Here is an 18,165-nt window from a genome sequence, read left to right as displayed (position 1 = left end):
AGGGTCTCAAAGCATCGGACACGACTGAGCAACTAACACTTTCACTTTTTCATTTCATTCACAAAGTATAAATAAAGCAGGAGAACTTAACACTCACACTTTGCTCTCAAGAATCATGTTATCCTTCACCCTGATTTTCCTACCAAAGTGATGGCATCTGCAAAGTGGTCTTAACATTTCTGTAGCACCTTGGGCTCAGGATTCCTGCAAAGTCACCCAAACTTATTAAATACAATGCTTAAAATAATGAATTAAAATGTATTGATCATTGAACTGCTCAACTTCTATGCAGTAGAAGGTCAGAAGACAACTCGTAAAAAGATAAGAAAATATGATTTTATCTTATATTGCTTAAGATACAGGAGAAATATACACAGTCATGCTTTTAAAGCCTTTGGAAATACATTCGGGAGAAAATAAGAAAAAATATTGGTGGTAGAGTAAACAGTCAGAATATAGATAGTCAGTCTGCATTAAGTCCTCATTAAGTCCTCATCCTGGGCATCTGTAGTGTGACTGGTTGGCAGTCTCTGGTCTGCGGAGAGCCCGTGGCTGCAGGACTTGTGACAGCAGTAACCATGTGACTCCAACACTGTCACTACTACTGGGCTGACTGCTGTTCATTCGGCACCATGTATTAGACATGTCCTCAGTTAATCTTCATGAAAACTTTGTGAGATGGTATTATTATCCAGATTTTAAAGAGGAGGAAGCTGAGAAGACAGCCATAAAAAAAAACAAAGCAGTGCCATTTGCAGCAACATGAATAGACCTGGAGATTATCACACTGAGTGAAGTAAGACAGACAGAGAAAGACAAATATCATGTGATATCACTTATATGCAGAAACTGAAAATAAGACTTGAACTTATTTACAGGACAGAAATAGAACCACAGATGTAGAGAATAAGTTTATAGTTACCAAAGAGGATGAGGGAGGGATAATTTAGGAGTTTTGGATTAATATGGACACACTACTATATATATATAATAAAACAGATAAGCAATAAGGTCCTACTGTATAGCACAGGGAGCTATATTCAGTATCTTATAATAACCTATAATGGAAAAGATTATGAAAAAGAAGATGCATATATAGATATCAAAAGAACTGAATCACTTTGCTGTACACTTGAATCTAACACAACATTATTAATCAACTACTGTACTTCAACAGGAAAAAAGGGGCTGAGAAGAGAGATGCCTAGATCCTTTCCAAGGTCAGCCAAGTAGAAAATGTCAGAATCCAGATTGGAACCCAGGTCACGCCCAGGTCACGTGATTTCAAAACCCGTGCTTGACTACTAATCCCCGTGTCCAGACGAGAGTGTGTTTTTCAATCCTCCTCTTGGTTGCTCTTTTCTAAGGGTCTCACTTGCTTTACCCCAGGGCTCTGGGCATTTTCTCAACTTCACTTTTTTTCTGCCTGTTTCTCCCAGCAAATTCCAGGTGGAGGATGGAGCAGAGCTCAAAGAGCAGCAGGTGAGGGAGTGCTTCCAGCAGAACTTTGTATGCATTGAGTTAGATGGGGCAGTGATGGGGCAGATGGCAGGAGGAGAGAGAGACAGGGTTCTTTCACTGATTTGGCTATAAGGGTAAAACTATTTAGTAAAGTAATTGAGTCTCTTTGGCAAGCTTTTGAAAAATAATCTGCTAAATTATTTTATTCATTTTATTTATTTTTGGCTTCATTGGGTCTTCATTGCTACATGGGGGTTTTCTCTAGTTTCAGCGAGCAGCGGCTACTCCTTTGTTGCAGTAAACAGGATTCTCATCGCAGTGGTTCCTCTTGCTTCAGGGTACAGGCTCTAGGGCACCACGAGCTGTGGTGAATGGGCCTGGGTGTCCCATGGCATATGGAATCTTCCTGGATCAAATATCGAACCCGTGTCCCCTACATCGGCAGGTGGATTCTTAACCACTGGGCCACAGGGAAGTCCTCTCAGGCCTTTTTAATCAAAATGTTTTCTCTCTTAGTGATCTGAGGCCTAAGACTATGCGTGGACAAATAATTCTCTGGATAGACCCCTCTAGGCCTCCAACACTAGGAGGCTTAATCTTGGCGGGCTTCTGCATAAGCAAGAATACATACCACTTTGTTCCAGTTATTTTTGCTGTGTAACAAACACCTCTAAACTCAGAGGGTATGAATTGGCACATCTCTCAGGATGCTGTGGGGTGAGTGGACTGAGCTGACAGACTCTCCCTCAGGGTCTCATATACAATGTAATCAGACAGTGGCTGAGTCTGGAGTCATCTGAGGGTTTTTTTTCCTGTAACCTGAGTGTGAATGCCTGGAAACTCTGGAGCAGGTTGGGTTTCTCTCCATGGAGCCTCTCCATGTAGTTAGCTTGGGCCTTCTCACTGCATAATGGTCTCAGAGTCACCAGCAGTCACACACTGGGGCTGCCTTGTGCAAACTTGTAAGAATTGATTCTGTGTATTTCTTCCCAACTCTTGCTTTCAGTGCTGTCACTCTGGTGACTTGAAATCAGCCATGGTGGGAGGGAATACTTATATCATGAAAACTGGTAAACAGTGCAAATCAGGGGAATTCCCCCACCCCTAGAGATCCAGGTTACCAGCACATGATTTTATATGTTGGTTGGCTTCCCCTAGAGTAAATAAGCCAAGAAAACCAGGAGGAGGGTGCAAAGCTTCTGAGAACTTATTTATGGATGCTCCCATAATTCACTTTCTTTTTATCCTATTGATCATCAAGTCCCTAAGGCTATGCCTGATTCAAGAAGAGAATTACCCATGTCCCATGGAAGAGTAGCAAAGAGATTGTATTACAGAGGACCCAACACATAACAGGCATTCAACAAGTGTTTGATGAATGAATGAATGAGCAAAGTCACTTAAACTCTAATCGGTATCTCCTTAAGTCACCCTGAAAGTGTAAAGCTTTCTGGAAAGTTTTACATCAACATCAGAGAGACCAGTGAACTTTAAGTCCCCAAAGAGCCTAAATCTAAAACCGCTTGATATAGATCTATTTACACTCTGTCTGCCAGTATTCACAGAACTATTTACTCAAGCCCGTCCCACTTACGTGCTCACCTGGGACTGTACACATGACAATGGCAATTGCTTATTTTATTGATGTTTGCATCCCAGGTAAGTTTGCTCTACCTCTAAGTAAATTGCAGATTCCTTGAGAGAGTTCACATGTATTTCTTTGCCATTCCTTCTCCCCACCTTACCAAAACTAGATGATCATACATACACATACACATGGATACTTATAAGAGATATGGCTGTATTTCATAAATGTTCTCATTTGACTCATATTCATCCAGTGAAGGAGGCATTATTATTTCCATTTCATAATTGAGGAAAGTGAGACTCAAGAAAATTAAACAGTTTGGTCAAATTCACACTAGGAGGTGGGGAGCTAGGATTTCGACTTAGACCTGCATGGGTCCAAGGCCAGAGCTGTATGTGTTCTTTCCCATTGAAATACACACTCCCATCTCCCCTTACTTTTCTTTGCCCCCCTCCACGTTGAAGTAGTCACAAAAGTCATAGAAATGCTAATGTTTTTAAACCCCAGATAGACTAATGGCTGTTTCAAGTTCTGCTCTAGTGAGAAATGTCCTTAAAAGGCTTTGGAGAGGACTTCCCTGGTGGCACAATGGATAAGAATCTGCCTGCCAGAGTAGGGGATGTGGATTTGATCCCTGATCCAAACAGATTCCACATGCTGCAGAGCAACTGAGTCCATGTGCTTCAACTTCTGAGCCTGTATGCCACAAATACTGAAGCCTGCATGCCCTAGAACCACACACCACCACTACTGAGCTCACAGGCTGCAATGACTGAAGCCTGAACACCGAGAGCCTGTGCTCCACAACAGGAGAAGCCACCACAGTGAGAAGCCTGGATGCTGCAACGAAGAGTAGTCCCCGCTCATTGCAACCAGAGAAGGCCCTTGGGCAGCAACAAAGATCCAGTGCAAGCAAAAGCAAAAATAAATTATTAACTAAAAAAAAAACTCTAATGTTTAAAAAGGAAAAAAACAGCTTGGGAGAGCAAGAAGTGTAAAGTGTCTTACACTAGGAAGGGAGTGAGTCTGGTAGCAGAGAGGTCAGCTAAGCAACTCTTACAATAATACAGGCAAAAAGCATTGATGGGATGGACCAAGGTAGGAGCGGCGGGATGGGAAGATGTGAAAAATTTTGAAAACTATTGAGAAGACAGATCAACAGTCCAGTGATGGTTTGGATTGTGTGGGTGCTGATCAGTCTTTGTAGAATCGCTGCTATGGCTGCTCCGGGAGAATGAGGCTGGAGAGAGGAAGCCGGGATGGGAGGGTTCCGTGTTCGTGGGGAAGAAAGTAGCCGTGGAAGTGGGAGAGAGGATGGATCTGAGAGAACATGGAAGAAGAATCTACGGGACGTGCTGCCGAGCTAGACGTAGGAATGAGAGGGCAAAGGAGGGGTCAAGGGTGAAGTCCAGAAATCTGTTGCGGACAGCCGGGTGCTTTTCACAGAGGTGGGGGACACAGGGCTAGGGGGAAGGGGAGCAGCTTTCAGGCAGGGATGGATTTTGGATGTGCCAGGTTTGAGGTGAATGTGTAAGCTGGCGCTGGCAGCCGGAATGCAATTACATTTAAAACAAAACAAGCATCTCTTATCTCAGTGAGATTCTTTGTCTCCTTCAGAGGCTGTAGATGAAAGCATTGAAGCCTGTGTGATGCAGGGTTCTGCGTCAGGTCATAAAGGAACTCTGCAGTTCTCAATGTTTTCACTTTATTGTGGTTCAACTCTCTCTCAAAAGCCACTTATCACCCAGTAGGGGCCTCTGTCATCACCATGATATCTTTATTGAGACTTCCAAAGCTCATGGGAGCGGTGTGATTTGATCAGTGGCAGTGACTCACATAACTCATAGAAAGTGTGGCGGGGAGGTTTCAGCAGCCCCTAGGACCTACAGGTTGGCCATACACACACACACACACACACACACACACACACCCCGTAGGTTAAAACTCGTATGGACAGGCTCTGAGACATTTTTGCATGCTTCTGCCCCACAAAAGAGCACAGGCATTGTTTACACAAGGCCCCTGCATGTCAGGACAGGGAGCCTGGGCCTTCATGCCTGCTACAATCAAAGGAGAAAGGGAAGCATTCAAGCGGGTGAATGAGCAGATGAAGGCTCTCTAGGGAGCTACTGCTTTTCCGCACAACTTTCATCATGAAACCCTCTACCCAAAATGCAAAGCCAGTTGGTAGGAAGGCAAATTACATAGGGTCTGCCAGCTCAAGGAGACCACTTGTAGGCGCTTCTTCAGTGTATTCATTGTGCCAGTGTTAGGACACCCGAAACCAAGCCCAGGTTAAACTCCCATGCCCACTGCGGTGCAAGCTAAGTGGTCACCCAGCTCAGGGCCTGCCAGCCCACCGGGTGGGGACCAGCTGCCTGAGAACCAACTGCCCTCCTCACTCAGAATGTCCTTTGACCCAACTCCAACTTTACCCAGAGATACCCTAAAAAGTCCCCCCTCAAATCAAACTTTCTTGCATGGAAACACTCTACAAAGGAGCTTCCTTACCTGAGAAGGTCCCGGTGCCCGGCCGTGGAAAAAAAAACAAAAAAACCAAGTTCCAGCAGATGTGACAGGGACTCATAGAGCAGATCTGTTGCTTTTAAAAGAAGAAAGGTGACTTCATCCCTGGTGCCGTGGTGTTTAGAAGAGCAGCGAATGCTGCCTGGCTGAGCCAACTCGGCCTCACCAGCGATGACTCCATCCAAATTATGCAGCCGCTGCCCAGACATGCTCAGCCTTCAGAAGGTGGATCGCAGGAATCTGGCTTGCCCCGTCATTTTCAGAAAGTTTCATAAAGTCCAGAAGCACCAATCGCCTTCACTGGCACCAGGGGTAGGGAAACCAGGCACTTCTTTCCCACCGAGTCATATCATTATCTCCCAAGAATCCAACACTCTAGGGAAGGAAAACAGGTATTTAAACTTCTGAGAGGTAGCAATTCTTGGGGAAGAAGGGGAGAGAAGAAGGAAAACCTTTCAAGCAGGATGCGGGTGGGGGGCAATAAGAAGCTGGAAACGATCACCGTGCTAAGAGGTTTGTAGAGCTGGTGGGTTTGTGAGCCTACAGTGGTGACAAATAGGTGATGGCCTGGACTTTTCAGAAGGGAAAGTATCTAGTTCAACAAAAGGAATGAGTCACTGTAAGAAAGGAAAGGTGATAGTCTTTCTTTGTTTCTTTCTTTCTTTTTTAGGACTGATCTGAACTTTTAATTATCACTGAAAAACTGAAGCTAGGGTAATTTAAGGAAATTTGCCAATAATACAAATGGTGGTAACACTTGTTCTAGAAGACATGACTTCTGATTTCTCTTTTTTTTTCTTTTAAAAGTTTATTTTGTTTTGGGGTATAGCCAATTAACAATGTTGTGATAGTTTCAGATGAACAGCGCAGGGACTCAGCCATCCATATACATTTATCTATTTTCCTTCAAACTCCCATCCCATCCAGGCTGCCACATACCATTGAGCAGAGTTCCATGTGCTATTCAAGAGGTCTTTGTTGGTTATCTATTTTAAATATATCAGTGTGTACATGAAAGAAATGGTTGCAATGGTAATTGATATGGGGGAAATGAACTTGAGTTTAAACTTGGGGAAAAGGTGACAGTCTTTTAAATGAAGGTGACTTACTTCCATTTTCTTTTTATTGAATATGGTACCACTCAATCCATTTGGAGTCATCTGTAACATTTATGTATTAGTTCATAACAAGCCCACATGCCACCAAACTTTGGGAAAAGAGACATTTATTTGTCAGGAATTGTCTCTTTTGTACATCAAAGATAAGACTGGAGCACTGGGATTTGGAACATGGAATTCAAGGCCATGTCAAGCTACCCAGTAAGCCAGGCGCCTCTGCCTGATGCCACGTCCTTGGGCTAAACTTTGGGCAGACCTTCTGGTTGTGATGCCAGCATGAGACATGGTAATGTCGGTGACCTCTGTTGGAAGTAGGGCAGAGCTTAGCAGCTGGCTGCCTTCCCTCTCACGTCTGTACTTTAGGAGCGTGTACGGTGATTTTGGGTCACTACGCACGTGTCCAGTTTCTTGCTGAACTATTTTGAGGCATTGGGGAATCTTCCTGTGTCAAGTTTCACTCCAGAGAGGATAAAACAAGAAAAAAAAATTTTTTCTGTTGAAATGAAGACATTCAGTTCCAACATAAGAAAGGAGTTTTTGAATTCAGAGATTTAAGCAATGTCAATATGGCCTATAGAAGAAACTTGCAAATCTCTTAGTCGGGGTATAAACATTCAGAGTAGAAGAGGAGCAGAGTTTCATCAATGATAAAGTCAAAAAAGGGCAGGAACCACTTTTATTTGGTTTATCATGGACTCCTCATAGCCTTGCACAGAGAGTAGTACATAGTAAGCACCCAGTAGCCAGAGAGTAAATGGTGTCTGACAATGCCTTCTGTTCCACATTTTTAGAACAGACCTGTCGAGGATCTTTTTTTTTTAATTGAAGCATAATTGACATACAATAGCATAGCAGTTTTATATGTGTTCATCATAGTGTACATCATTGTGATTTGATATTTATATGCATTAAGAATTCTTAAAGTCCCTATCTGGTGAGCAAGGCAATTGCAGAGAGTGTGAGCCAGTGGACCTTATGAAATGCAAGAGGCGCTTTGTTCTTTGCTTCGTCTTAGTCTCCAGGTTCATTGCCACAGTTAGAACAGAGCAAAGAAAGCCAATTTCTGGACCCAGGAGCCCCCTTTGCCACCCTATTTCCCTCAACATCAAGTAGACCCTGGTGTCTTTCCCCAGGGCCAGGACTCCATCTCACAGGCAAACGGCCAATTCTCAGTCTTCTTTTGTTCTCAACATTCCAATATAGAATGTTCAAACTTACAGTTATGTTGAAAGAATTTTATAGTGAACACCCGAATACGTACTACGTAGTTTCTTCAACTGACATGTTACAGTATTTGCTTTATTATAGATTAATTCTCTATCCATTCAGCAGCTAATTAACTTTGTTACTAAACTTTGAAGAAAGTTCCAGACATTAATACATTTCCCCAAATACTTCAACATTATTCATCAGAGTTCAAACTTTGTTTACAATATTTTTATCTCTTTTCAGATGAAAATTTTGTACTGTGCAATGCAAAAACTGTCAGTATACCATTTGATGAGTTCCTATCAATGCACACACCTTTGCAACCCAGACCCTATCAAGAAACAGGACAGGGACCACCACCCTAGAAAGTGTCCCATGTTCTTTCCCAGCAAACTCTTACCTTAACACTCCTAGAATATTCTCATATTCTCGCCAGAGATCAATTTTACCTATTTTAGTAACTCATATAAATAAAAGCATACAATTTGTTTTCTTTTATGGAATTTGTGTTCACTCAGCATGTTTTGGGATTCATCTATCCATATTGCTGGTTTCTTTTCTTTGACGAATAGTATTTTACTGTATGAATATGCCAAACTTTTTCAAGTCTCTTGTTCATGGACACCTGGTCCTCAAATTTGGGGATATTATGAATAAAGCTAACATGAACATTTTTAACCAACTTTTTGTGGACATCCGTTTGTTTAGGTTCAGTTCATTTGCTCAGTCATGTCCGACTCTTTGCGACCCCATGGACTGCAGCACGCCAGGCCTCCCTCTTCTTCCCCTGGGTAAATATCTAGAAATAGAATTGATGGGTCTTAAAATTGTTGTTGTGTAGTCGCTCAATCATGTCCAGCTCTTTGCAACCCCATAAACTGCAGCACACCAGGCTTCCCTGTTCTTCACCGTCTCCAGGAGTTTTTTCAAACTCATGTTCATTAAGTTGGTGATGCCATCCAACCATCTTATCCTCTGTGGTCCCCTTCACGTTCTGCCTTCAATCTTTTCCAACATCAGGGTCTTTTCCAATGAGTCAGCTCATCGCATCACGTGGCCAAAGTATTGGCTTCAGCATCAGTCCTTCCAGTGAATATTCAGGGTTGATTTCCTTGCAGTCCAAGGGACCCTCAAGAGTCTTCTCCAACACAACAGTTTGAAAAGATCAATTCTTTGGGTCTTAAAATAGGTATGTATTTAATTTATGTGAAACTGGAAGGCCTTTCCCAATGTCATGACCATTCTTCCCTCCTACCAGCCATGTACAAGAGTTCTAGTTGCTTTACATTCTTCTGACAACACTTGGTGGTGTCAGTTTAATTTTAGCCCTGTTGGTGCATGTGGAATTGTACCTCACTGTGGTTCAATTTGTATGTCCTTGATGACTAAAACGTTGAACATCTTTTCATGTGCCTGCTGGCCAATCCTTCACCATCTTTTATGAAGTGTCTGTTCAAATCTTTTGGCCATTTTAAAACTGATTGTCACTTTATTATTGAGTTTTAGGAGCATTTTGTATATTAAGAATGCCAGTTCTTTGTCTGACATGTTTTGCTGATATCTTCTCCTGCCCTGTGGCTTGCTTATACATTTTATTAATGATGTTTCTTCTTATGAACAAAGACTTAGTTTTGATTAAGTGCAGATTTATTTATTTTGTGTTTATCTCCCCCCAAGTCATGAATATAATCTCCTAAGTTTCTTCTAGACGTTTTATAGCTCTGCTTTTATGTTTAGATCCATGGTCAATCACAAATTGATTTTTGTGAATAGTATAATTTAGGGCAAGGTTAATTTGTTTCCATATGAATATATAATCATTTCAACACCATTTGTTCCTTTCCTAATAGGGTTATTTTAACACCTTTGTCAAAAATAAAAAATGTCTAAATATGAATCTATTTCTGGATTCTATTCCGTTTTACTCATCTGTTTGTTGATCCTTGTGCCAGCACTGCACTGTCTTGATTATTGTAGCTTCAGGGTAAGTCTTGAATCAAGTAAAATAAATCTACAACTTTGACTTCTTTTTCTCAAACCTTCTATTAACAGTCTAAATTCCTTACATTCCACAGAAATTTTAGAATCAGCTTGTCAGTTTTGACTGAAAAGCATACTAGGATTGTGATTAGTATTGTAATGAATCCATAGTTCAAGTTAGTAACTGCAATCTTTCAATCCATTAATGTAGTGTATTTTTCCATTTAGTTACATCTTCAATTTCTCCCAGCATTTTATTGATTTTCTCTTTGTCATTGATTTTTAGCAGTTTAAGGTTTTTATCATTGTTTTGCTTGTTTTTGATATTAATCTTTCTTGGCATTTTTTTGTAGTTTTAGAGTCTATAAATATTTGTCTTTTCCCAAACTTATAAACTTTTCACTTGTTATTTATTCAAATACTTTTCTGTGTTGTTCTTTCTCTCCTCTCCTTTTGGGACTTCAGTTGTATGTATATAAGACATTTTGATATTGTTGCAAGGATCTATGAGTCTCTGTACATTTACTACATCTTGTTCCTCGGTTTGAATAATTTCTTATCATCTGTTTTCTAGTTCACCAACTTTTTGTTCTTTCATTTCCTTTGTGCTTTTAAGCACACTTATTGAATTTTTATCTCAGAAATTTGTTTTTCAGTTCTTATGTTTTCATTTGATTTATAAAAATAATTTCTATTTATCTGCTAAGATTTTCTATATTTTCCTTCATTATAAACATTTTCCGGAAAAGGAGCTCAGAAAAGGGTGAGGGAAAGAGGAAAACTTTTTCTTCTCTTTCCCTGAAGCATTTGTAGGTTCAACAGCTGCATGGATGCCTTTGAAGGTATTTTCTCAAGATGCAGATGTAAGTTTTCGACGTAACATCCCCAGAGAAGATGCAGAGCAGGAGGAAGAAGAGGAGGAAATGGCAGCTTCTCAGGGGCTGCTGACATTCCAGGATGTGACCATAGATTTCACTCAAGAGGAGTGGGAATGCCTGGACCTCGGTCAGCGGGAATTGTACAGGGAGGTGATGTCAGCGAACTACGGGAATCTGGCCTGCTTGGGTCTTGTGGTCTCTAAGCCGGACCTGGTCACGTTTCTGGAGCAAATGAAGGATCCCTGGGATGTAAGGAGAATGGAGACAATCATGGACCCAGGTGTCCAGGTTCCTCTGCCCGTGTTCCGCAGGGCTCTGTGAGAAGTTTTCCACTTCAAGATGTATTCTTGATGCTTTTGTGGAGAGAGATGAACTCCACGTCTTCCGAAGCCTCTGCCATCTTGACTCCTTCTATCTCGGTTTTAGGCTTAATCTAGCCAAGTGTATGCCAATTTTATGTAAATTGTAAACTATATTCTCCAAGAATAGTAAGTAGAATAACTTATTATTTGGTATCTTTCAGCTGTGTCTTCTCACGACACCCAGGGTTTGAGGACCCAAAAGCCAGGCTTAGAAGATTTACTCCCAACAGCAAAGCTAGGAATATATGAAAGATTTCACCTTGCACATTTACATTTAACCAAAGACTGGGAATCTATGAGGGCATATAAAGAGCGGAGAGCATGTTATGATGGACACAACCAAGTTGGTTCAGTTTCCCATAAAGTAAACATTACCGCCAAAAGAAATCAAGGATGTGAATCAAATAAGGAAAAACCAATTTCAGATGACCAATTTCAGTCATCAACATCTGCAGATAAGTGTATATTTGTCAGCAAAGATCCACATCATCTCTTGAAACATACATGTTCTCTGAAGGGAAATGTGGAAAATCTGGAAAGTCATCTAGTCTCTACTGCAAATACTCATTCAAACCTACACTCTGAGCATAGCTGTCTGTTAAATATACATTCAAACATGTCTGGAAACCAGAAACTTAAACATGAGGGGGAAAATTCCCAATACAATCAATGTACAGCATGTGGCAAGGCTTTTAAGCAGAGTTCAACTTTAACACAACATCATCGAATCCATACTGGGGAGAGACCTTATAAATGTACAGCATGTGGCAAGGCTTTTAAGCAAAGTTCAGCTTTAACTGAACATCAGCGAATCCATACTGGGGAGAGACCTTATAAATGTACAGAATGTGGCAAAGCCTTTATCAATTATTCACTTCTTACTCGACATCAGCGAATCCATACTGGGGAGAGACCTTATAAATGTACAGCATGTGGCAAGGCTTTTAAGCAGATTTCAACTTTAACTGAACATCAGCGAATCCATACTGGGGAGAGACCTTATAAATGTACAGCATGTGGCAAGGCTTTTAAGCAGAGTTCACATTTAACTCAACATCAGCGAATCCATACCGGGGAAAGACCTTATAAATGTACAGACTCTGGCAAAGCCTTTTCCCAGAGTTCAGGTCTTTCTCGACATCAGAGAGTTCATGCTGCAGAGAAATGTTAGAAATGTAAGGAATGTGGCCAAGGATTTCCTCACAGCCATCACCTCACTCACAATCAGAGAATTCATACTGCAGAGAAAGCCTAGAAATGAATCAGTGATAAAAAAATTTGGTCCTAAATATACAATTTTGAAAAAACGAGTGTTTTCTTTGGAAAGATACATGAATGAAATAAAAAAATGTAGAAAACTGCTTAATCAAACATCAAACGTAACTCAATACCAGAGAATTCATACTAGAAAGCATTTTATTCATACCACTTTTGTTGAATTACTCAAAGCAGAAACACTGTAGCAAGTATTCCATAAGTAAAACACATACAAAATTGATATGTTAGTATGGATCACAAGATGAAGGGGTGGATATTTGCAGAGGTATAATTATTATTAATGTATCCTTGTTTATGTTAACATTATTTGAGATTATTAAGGAACCAAAATGAATGTAATTCAACTCTCAAATTACTACATGCTGTGATTTGTTTCTACTGTATATATGAACTTATGTTTTTGATGGTTGTTGCCCAATGGTAAGAGAAGCCCTTCTATATTAAGTGGGAATCATTTACATTTATTCTCCAATTTATAAGATTAAGAACACAGTCATGTTATATACACACTAAACCTCTAAATGGAGGTATTTGTCCCTGATGTGAAACCTCTGGGGTCACAATGATGTAAGTGTTCAGGGAATAATTCAAAGTAAGAAGAAGTTTGCTCTAAGTTTTCAATAATTATGTCAGTTGCTTTTTAAGCATAAAACAAGGATAGTTCATGAAAATCTAAGGTATTTTTATAACAGCAACATAGAGAAATCATGCATATTATCTGGCAGGCTTGAAGGAAGGACACCTTCTCTTCTATCTGATGTAAGTATACAAAACTCTCTGGAAAAGTCATATTAATATAATTAATGTCCATCCATGTTTACTTAATTAGCCTCCATTTTGTAAACCATATGAATCACATTCTCAGATCATTTCATCAGAGAAACAGGAAAGTTTTTAGACGCTTGTAATGTGTATTTTAATCAAGGATCAAACAACAATTGTAAAAGGTTTTATTCCATCTCTGTAAAATTAATGTAACTTAATTAATAAAAGTGAATGATTTTTCAGTGTTACAAAAAAAAAAAAAACATTTTCCTTTACGTACTTGAGCATACTTATAATAACTTCCTTAAAATTCTTGTCGGTTAATTTCATCATGCAAATTGCTTTAGATGTTGGTCTCTGGTGATTGTCTTTTCTTTTTAAGATAAGTCATGCTTTTCTGTTTTGTTATATGTTGAAAAGTTTTGGAGTGTATTCTGGTCTTTAAGAATGACTTGTTGTAGAAAGTCTGGATTTTACATTGCTCTTCTGATGAATACTGACTTTTCTTTATTCAAATATTTAAAGTGGCTGAACTCAAACTACAAAACTCTATCTCCCCTGTAGTAGCTAGAATTTTAGGTCAGTTCTTTTCACTTAGCTGGGACTTTTAAAGTCTTCCTCTTCTGTATATGGTTCACGGTCAGCCATAGATCTAGGCAGAATTTATCCTTAGAGTGTAGGGCTTCCCTTTTGCCCTGCTTATCACAGACAGGACCCTATTCTTAGGATAAAAGCTGTAAATCAGGGAACTTAACCCATGCTGTTCTCTTCTTCCAATGGCTCAATCTCCTGTGGTTTCTGCCTTTTTTTTTTTTTTCGTTTCTTTTTTCCTCCTTAGCACCTTCAATTAGACATTTTTGCATTTTGTCCACAGTTTATATTTGTTATCTATAAGATGTATGGTCCAAGAGGAGCTGCATGGCCATAACATTCAATTACCTTTTGAGTCATCTAGTTTACCTTCAACAAGATAATTCACAGCTTTTTCCTGGGATACTAGTTATGCTTTATTTCAAGTACCACCTCATATTGAGTGATTATGTTGAAATGGATACTGAGTTACAGCAGAAAAGTGTGACATAATCAATAAGCAAAGGAGGGGAGGTGTAAGCTGGATGTTTACAATTTCTACTATGGTTATTTACAAAACAATATAATACTCAGCTGTTTGTACCTACCAGAACATCTTCCTGAAGTCTGTACTTAACTTGTTTGACTGTTAATCTTCTCCATTAAATTGTAAACTTCTGAGAGCAGGGATTTGTATTTGCAAAATTCATATTTATATGACCAGTGTCTGTCATCTGGAATATAGCATGTTCTCAATAAGTGAATGAGAATAGTGTGTGATCAGGACCCATTCCACCTTGATACAAGTTATCATTAACAATGTATCTCTGAAAAAAGTAGACAATTTAGAAATCCCTAATCCAGGTTTTGGCTTCCCAGGTGGCTCTAGTGGCAAAGAACCCGCCTACCAATACAGGAGACATAAGAGATGCAGGTTCAATCCCTGAGTCAGGAGGATCCCCTGGAGGAGGGCATGGCAACTGACTCCAGTATTCTTCAGCGGAAAATTGCGTGGACAGAGGAGCCTGGTGGACTACAATCCGTGGGGTTGCAGAAGAGTTGGACACGACTGAAGTGACTTAGCACAGCACAGCACAATCCAGTTTCATTTTTACCTTAGTCTTACTTATTAAAATTATATGACCACTGTGGAGAAATAGAGAACACAGATCAGCAAAAATAAAATAAATCAACAAACCCCATTTTTTTTCCCCTTCACAGACATAACTGTTTTAATCATTTTTTTCCACATAGCTTTTTGTCATCCTTCAGTTCTATTTCTCAGCCTTGGGTGTATATTCTAATTCTCTGGGCAACTTTGAAAAGTGATAATGTTCATATCACATCCAGGAGCAATTTAATCACATTCTCAGGGATTGGACCCAGGAGTTCGCATTATTTTTAATTTCCAAAATGATGCCAATATGCAATTAAGAGGACCCAAAAATGTCCCAGCTGGGACTATCAGAGGTTTTTCAGATCTTATTTTCTGTCTCCTACATGTCTCCTGTCTTCCAGACTTCAAAGAAGGCAAGACTTGAAGCAACTAAATATGAAACAATTAGAAATCAAAAGGACATCAAAGATACTAATCAAGTGCTAGACCACATAGAAGCTGTTAAGTTAAATGTGCCTGGACAGACATTCCTGAGTGATAGCGAAAGTGGACTCACCTGCACTTCTTACTCCTTGGCCGGGAGCCCTGCCAGTTACATCAAGGGGCTCTCTTCCCTCTATAAAGTTTTGGTGAAATGGGCACAGTGACACGTTAAAATGACGCTGCTGCTGCTAAGTCATTAAAATGATAGATGATGCTAATTCTTGTCCTCCTGATTTTTCTTTTTTTGGAGGGGGGAGTTGAGAATGCTTTGTGATTTTATTTATTTTTTTTAATTAACTTTTTTATTGAAGGATAATAGCTTTACAGAATTTTGTTGTTTTCTCTCAAACCTCAACATCAATCAAACATAAGTATACATATATCCCCACCCTTTTGAACCTCCCTCCCAGCTCCCTCCCCATCCCACCCCTCTAGGTTGACACAGAGCCCCTGTTTGAGTTTCCTGAGACATACAGCAAATTTCCTGTTGGCTATCTATTTTACATATGATAATGTAAGTTTCCCTGTTACTCTTTCCATACATCTCACCCTCTCCTCCCCTCTCCCCATATCCATAAGTCTATTCTCTATGTCTGTTTCTCCATTGCTGCCCTGTAAATAAATTCTGCACCATTTTTCTAGATTCTGTATATATGCATTAGAATACGATATTCCTCTTTCTCTTTTAGACTTACTTCACTTTGTATAATAGGTTCTAGGTTCATCCACCTCATTAACACTGACTCAAATGTTTTCTATTTATGATTGAGTAATATTCCATTGTATATATGTACCACAGCTTTTTTATCCATTCACCTGTCGATGGCCATCATGTCGATGGACATGCTTCGGTGTTCTAGCTACTGTAAATAGTCCTGCAAAGAAAAGTGGGATACATGTGTCTTTTTCAATTTTGGTTTACTCAGGGTATATGCCTAGGAGTAGAATTGCTGGGTCATATGGTTATTTTATTCCTAGTTTTTTAAGGAATCTCCATACCGTCTTCCATATTGACTGTATCAATTTATATTCCCACCAACAGTGCAAGAGTGTTCCCTTTTCTCCACACGTTCGCCAGCATTTATTGTTTGTAGACTTTTTGATAATGGCCATTCTGACCAGTGTGAGGTGATATCTCACTGTAGTTTTGATTTGCATTTCTCTAATAATGAGTGATATTGAGCATCTTTTCATGTGTTTGTTAGCCATCTGTATGTCTTCTTTGGAGAAATGTCTGTTTAGGTCTTTTTCCACTTTTTGATTGCGTTGTTTCTTTTTCAAGCATCCAGTTGTATGAGCTGCTTGTAAATTTTGAAAATTAGTCCTTTGTCAGTTGTTTCCTTTGCTATTATTTTCTCCCATTCTGAGGGTTGTCTTTTCACCTTGCTTATAGTTTCCTTTGCTATGCAAAGGCTTTTCGGTTTAATCAGGTCCCACTTATTTACTTTAGTTTTTATTCTCATTACTCTAGGAGGTGGGTCATAGAGGATCTTGCTTTGATTTATGTCATCGAGTGTTTTGCCTATGTTTTCCTCTAAGAGTTTTTTAGTTTCTGTTCTTAAATTTAGGTCATAAATCCATTTTGAGTTTATCTTTGTGTATGGTGTTAGGAAGTGTTCTAATTTCATTCTTTTACATGTACTTGTCCAGTTTTCCCAGCACCATTTATTGAAGAGGCTGTCTTTGCCCCACTGCATATTGTTGCCTCCTTTGTAAAAAATAAGGTACCCATAGATGCACGGGTTTATTTCTGGGCCTTCTGTCTTATTTCACTGGTCTATATTTCTGTTTTTGTCCCAGTACCATACTGCCTTGTTGACTGTAGTTTTGTCGTAGAGTCTGAAGTCAGGAAGGTTGATTCCTCCAGCTCCATTCTTCTTTCTCAAGGCTGCTTTAGCTACTGAGGGTCTTTTGTGTTCCCATATGAATCATGAAATGTTTTATTCTAGTTCTGTGGAAAATGTCATTGGTAATTTGGTAGGAATCACATTGAATCTGTAGATTGCATTTGGTAGTATAGTCATTTTCATAATATTGATTTTTCTTGCCCAGGAACATGGACTATCTCTCCATCTGTTTATGTTGTCTTTAATTTCTTTCATTAGTGTCTTATAATTTTCTGTGTACAGTTCTTTTGTCTCCTTAGGTAAGTTTATTCCTAGATATTTAATTCTTTTTGTTGCAATGGTGAATGAGATTAATTCCTTAATTTCCCTTTCTGATTTTTCATTGTTAGTATATAGAAATGCAAATGATTTCTGGTTATTGATTTTGTATCCTGCAACTTTGCTAAATTCACTGATTAGCTCTACAAATTTTTTGATGCTATCTTTAGGGTTTTCTATGTATAGTATCAGGTCATCTGCAAACAGTGAGAACTTTACTTCTTTTCTGATCTGAATTCCTTTTATTTCTTTTTCTTCTCTGATTGCTGTAGATAGGACTTCCAGAACTACAGTGAATAATAGCGGTGAAAGTGTTCACCTTTGTTTTATTCCTGATCTTAGGGGAAATGTTTTCAGATTTTTACCATTGAGAATAGTGTTTGCTGTAGGCTTATCATATATGGCCTTTACCATGTTGAGGTATGTTCCTTTAATGCCCATTTTTTGAGGAGTTTGATCATAAACAGCTGCTGACTCTTGTCAAAAGTTTTTTCTCCATCTATTGAGATTATCATATGGTTTATATCTTTCAATTTGTTAATATGGTGTATCACATTGATTGATTTGCATATATTGAAGAATCCTTGCATCCCTGGAATAAATCCAACTTGATCATGGCATATGAGCTTTTTGATGTGTTGCTGAATTCTGTTAGCTAAAATTTT

At 39.4% G+C, this 18,165-nt stretch overlaps 2 protein-coding genes across 3 annotated transcripts in view; one reads left to right on the top strand and one right to left on the bottom strand.

Moving 5' to 3' along the window:
* Positions 1–5,656, bottom strand: part of AMOTL1 (angiomotin like 1) — a 208,455-nt gene extending 202,799 nt beyond the window's left edge. Inside the window, exon 1 of one of the 2 annotated variants that reach the window (XM_020885530.2) lies at positions 5,561–5,656. The gene's annotated coding sequence lies outside the window, so the exon portion shown is untranslated. The remainder of the gene's footprint in view (positions 1–5,560) is intronic. The other variant, XM_020885523.2, reaches the window with a different exon arrangement.
* A 5,149-nt stretch (positions 5,657–10,805) lies between these two features.
* LOC139037037 (zinc finger protein 724-like) lies at positions 10,806–12,293 on the top strand. Its single transcript, XM_070472879.1, has 2 exons — positions 10,806–11,040; positions 11,284–12,293. Exons 1-2 carry the CDS (start codon positions 10,806–10,808, stop codon positions 12,291–12,293), a joined length of 1,245 nt encoding a protein of 414 aa, XP_070328980.1.
* The last annotated feature ends 5,872 nt before the right edge of the window (positions 12,294–18,165 follow it).

This window comes from Odocoileus virginianus, chromosome 10, assembly GCF_023699985.2.
Source record: "Odocoileus virginianus isolate 20LAN1187 ecotype Illinois chromosome 10, Ovbor_1.2, whole genome shotgun sequence".
Classification (NCBI taxonomy): domain Eukaryota; kingdom Metazoa; phylum Chordata; class Mammalia; order Artiodactyla; family Cervidae; genus Odocoileus; species Odocoileus virginianus.
This window is presented reverse-complemented; position numbering and strand designations above follow the sequence as displayed.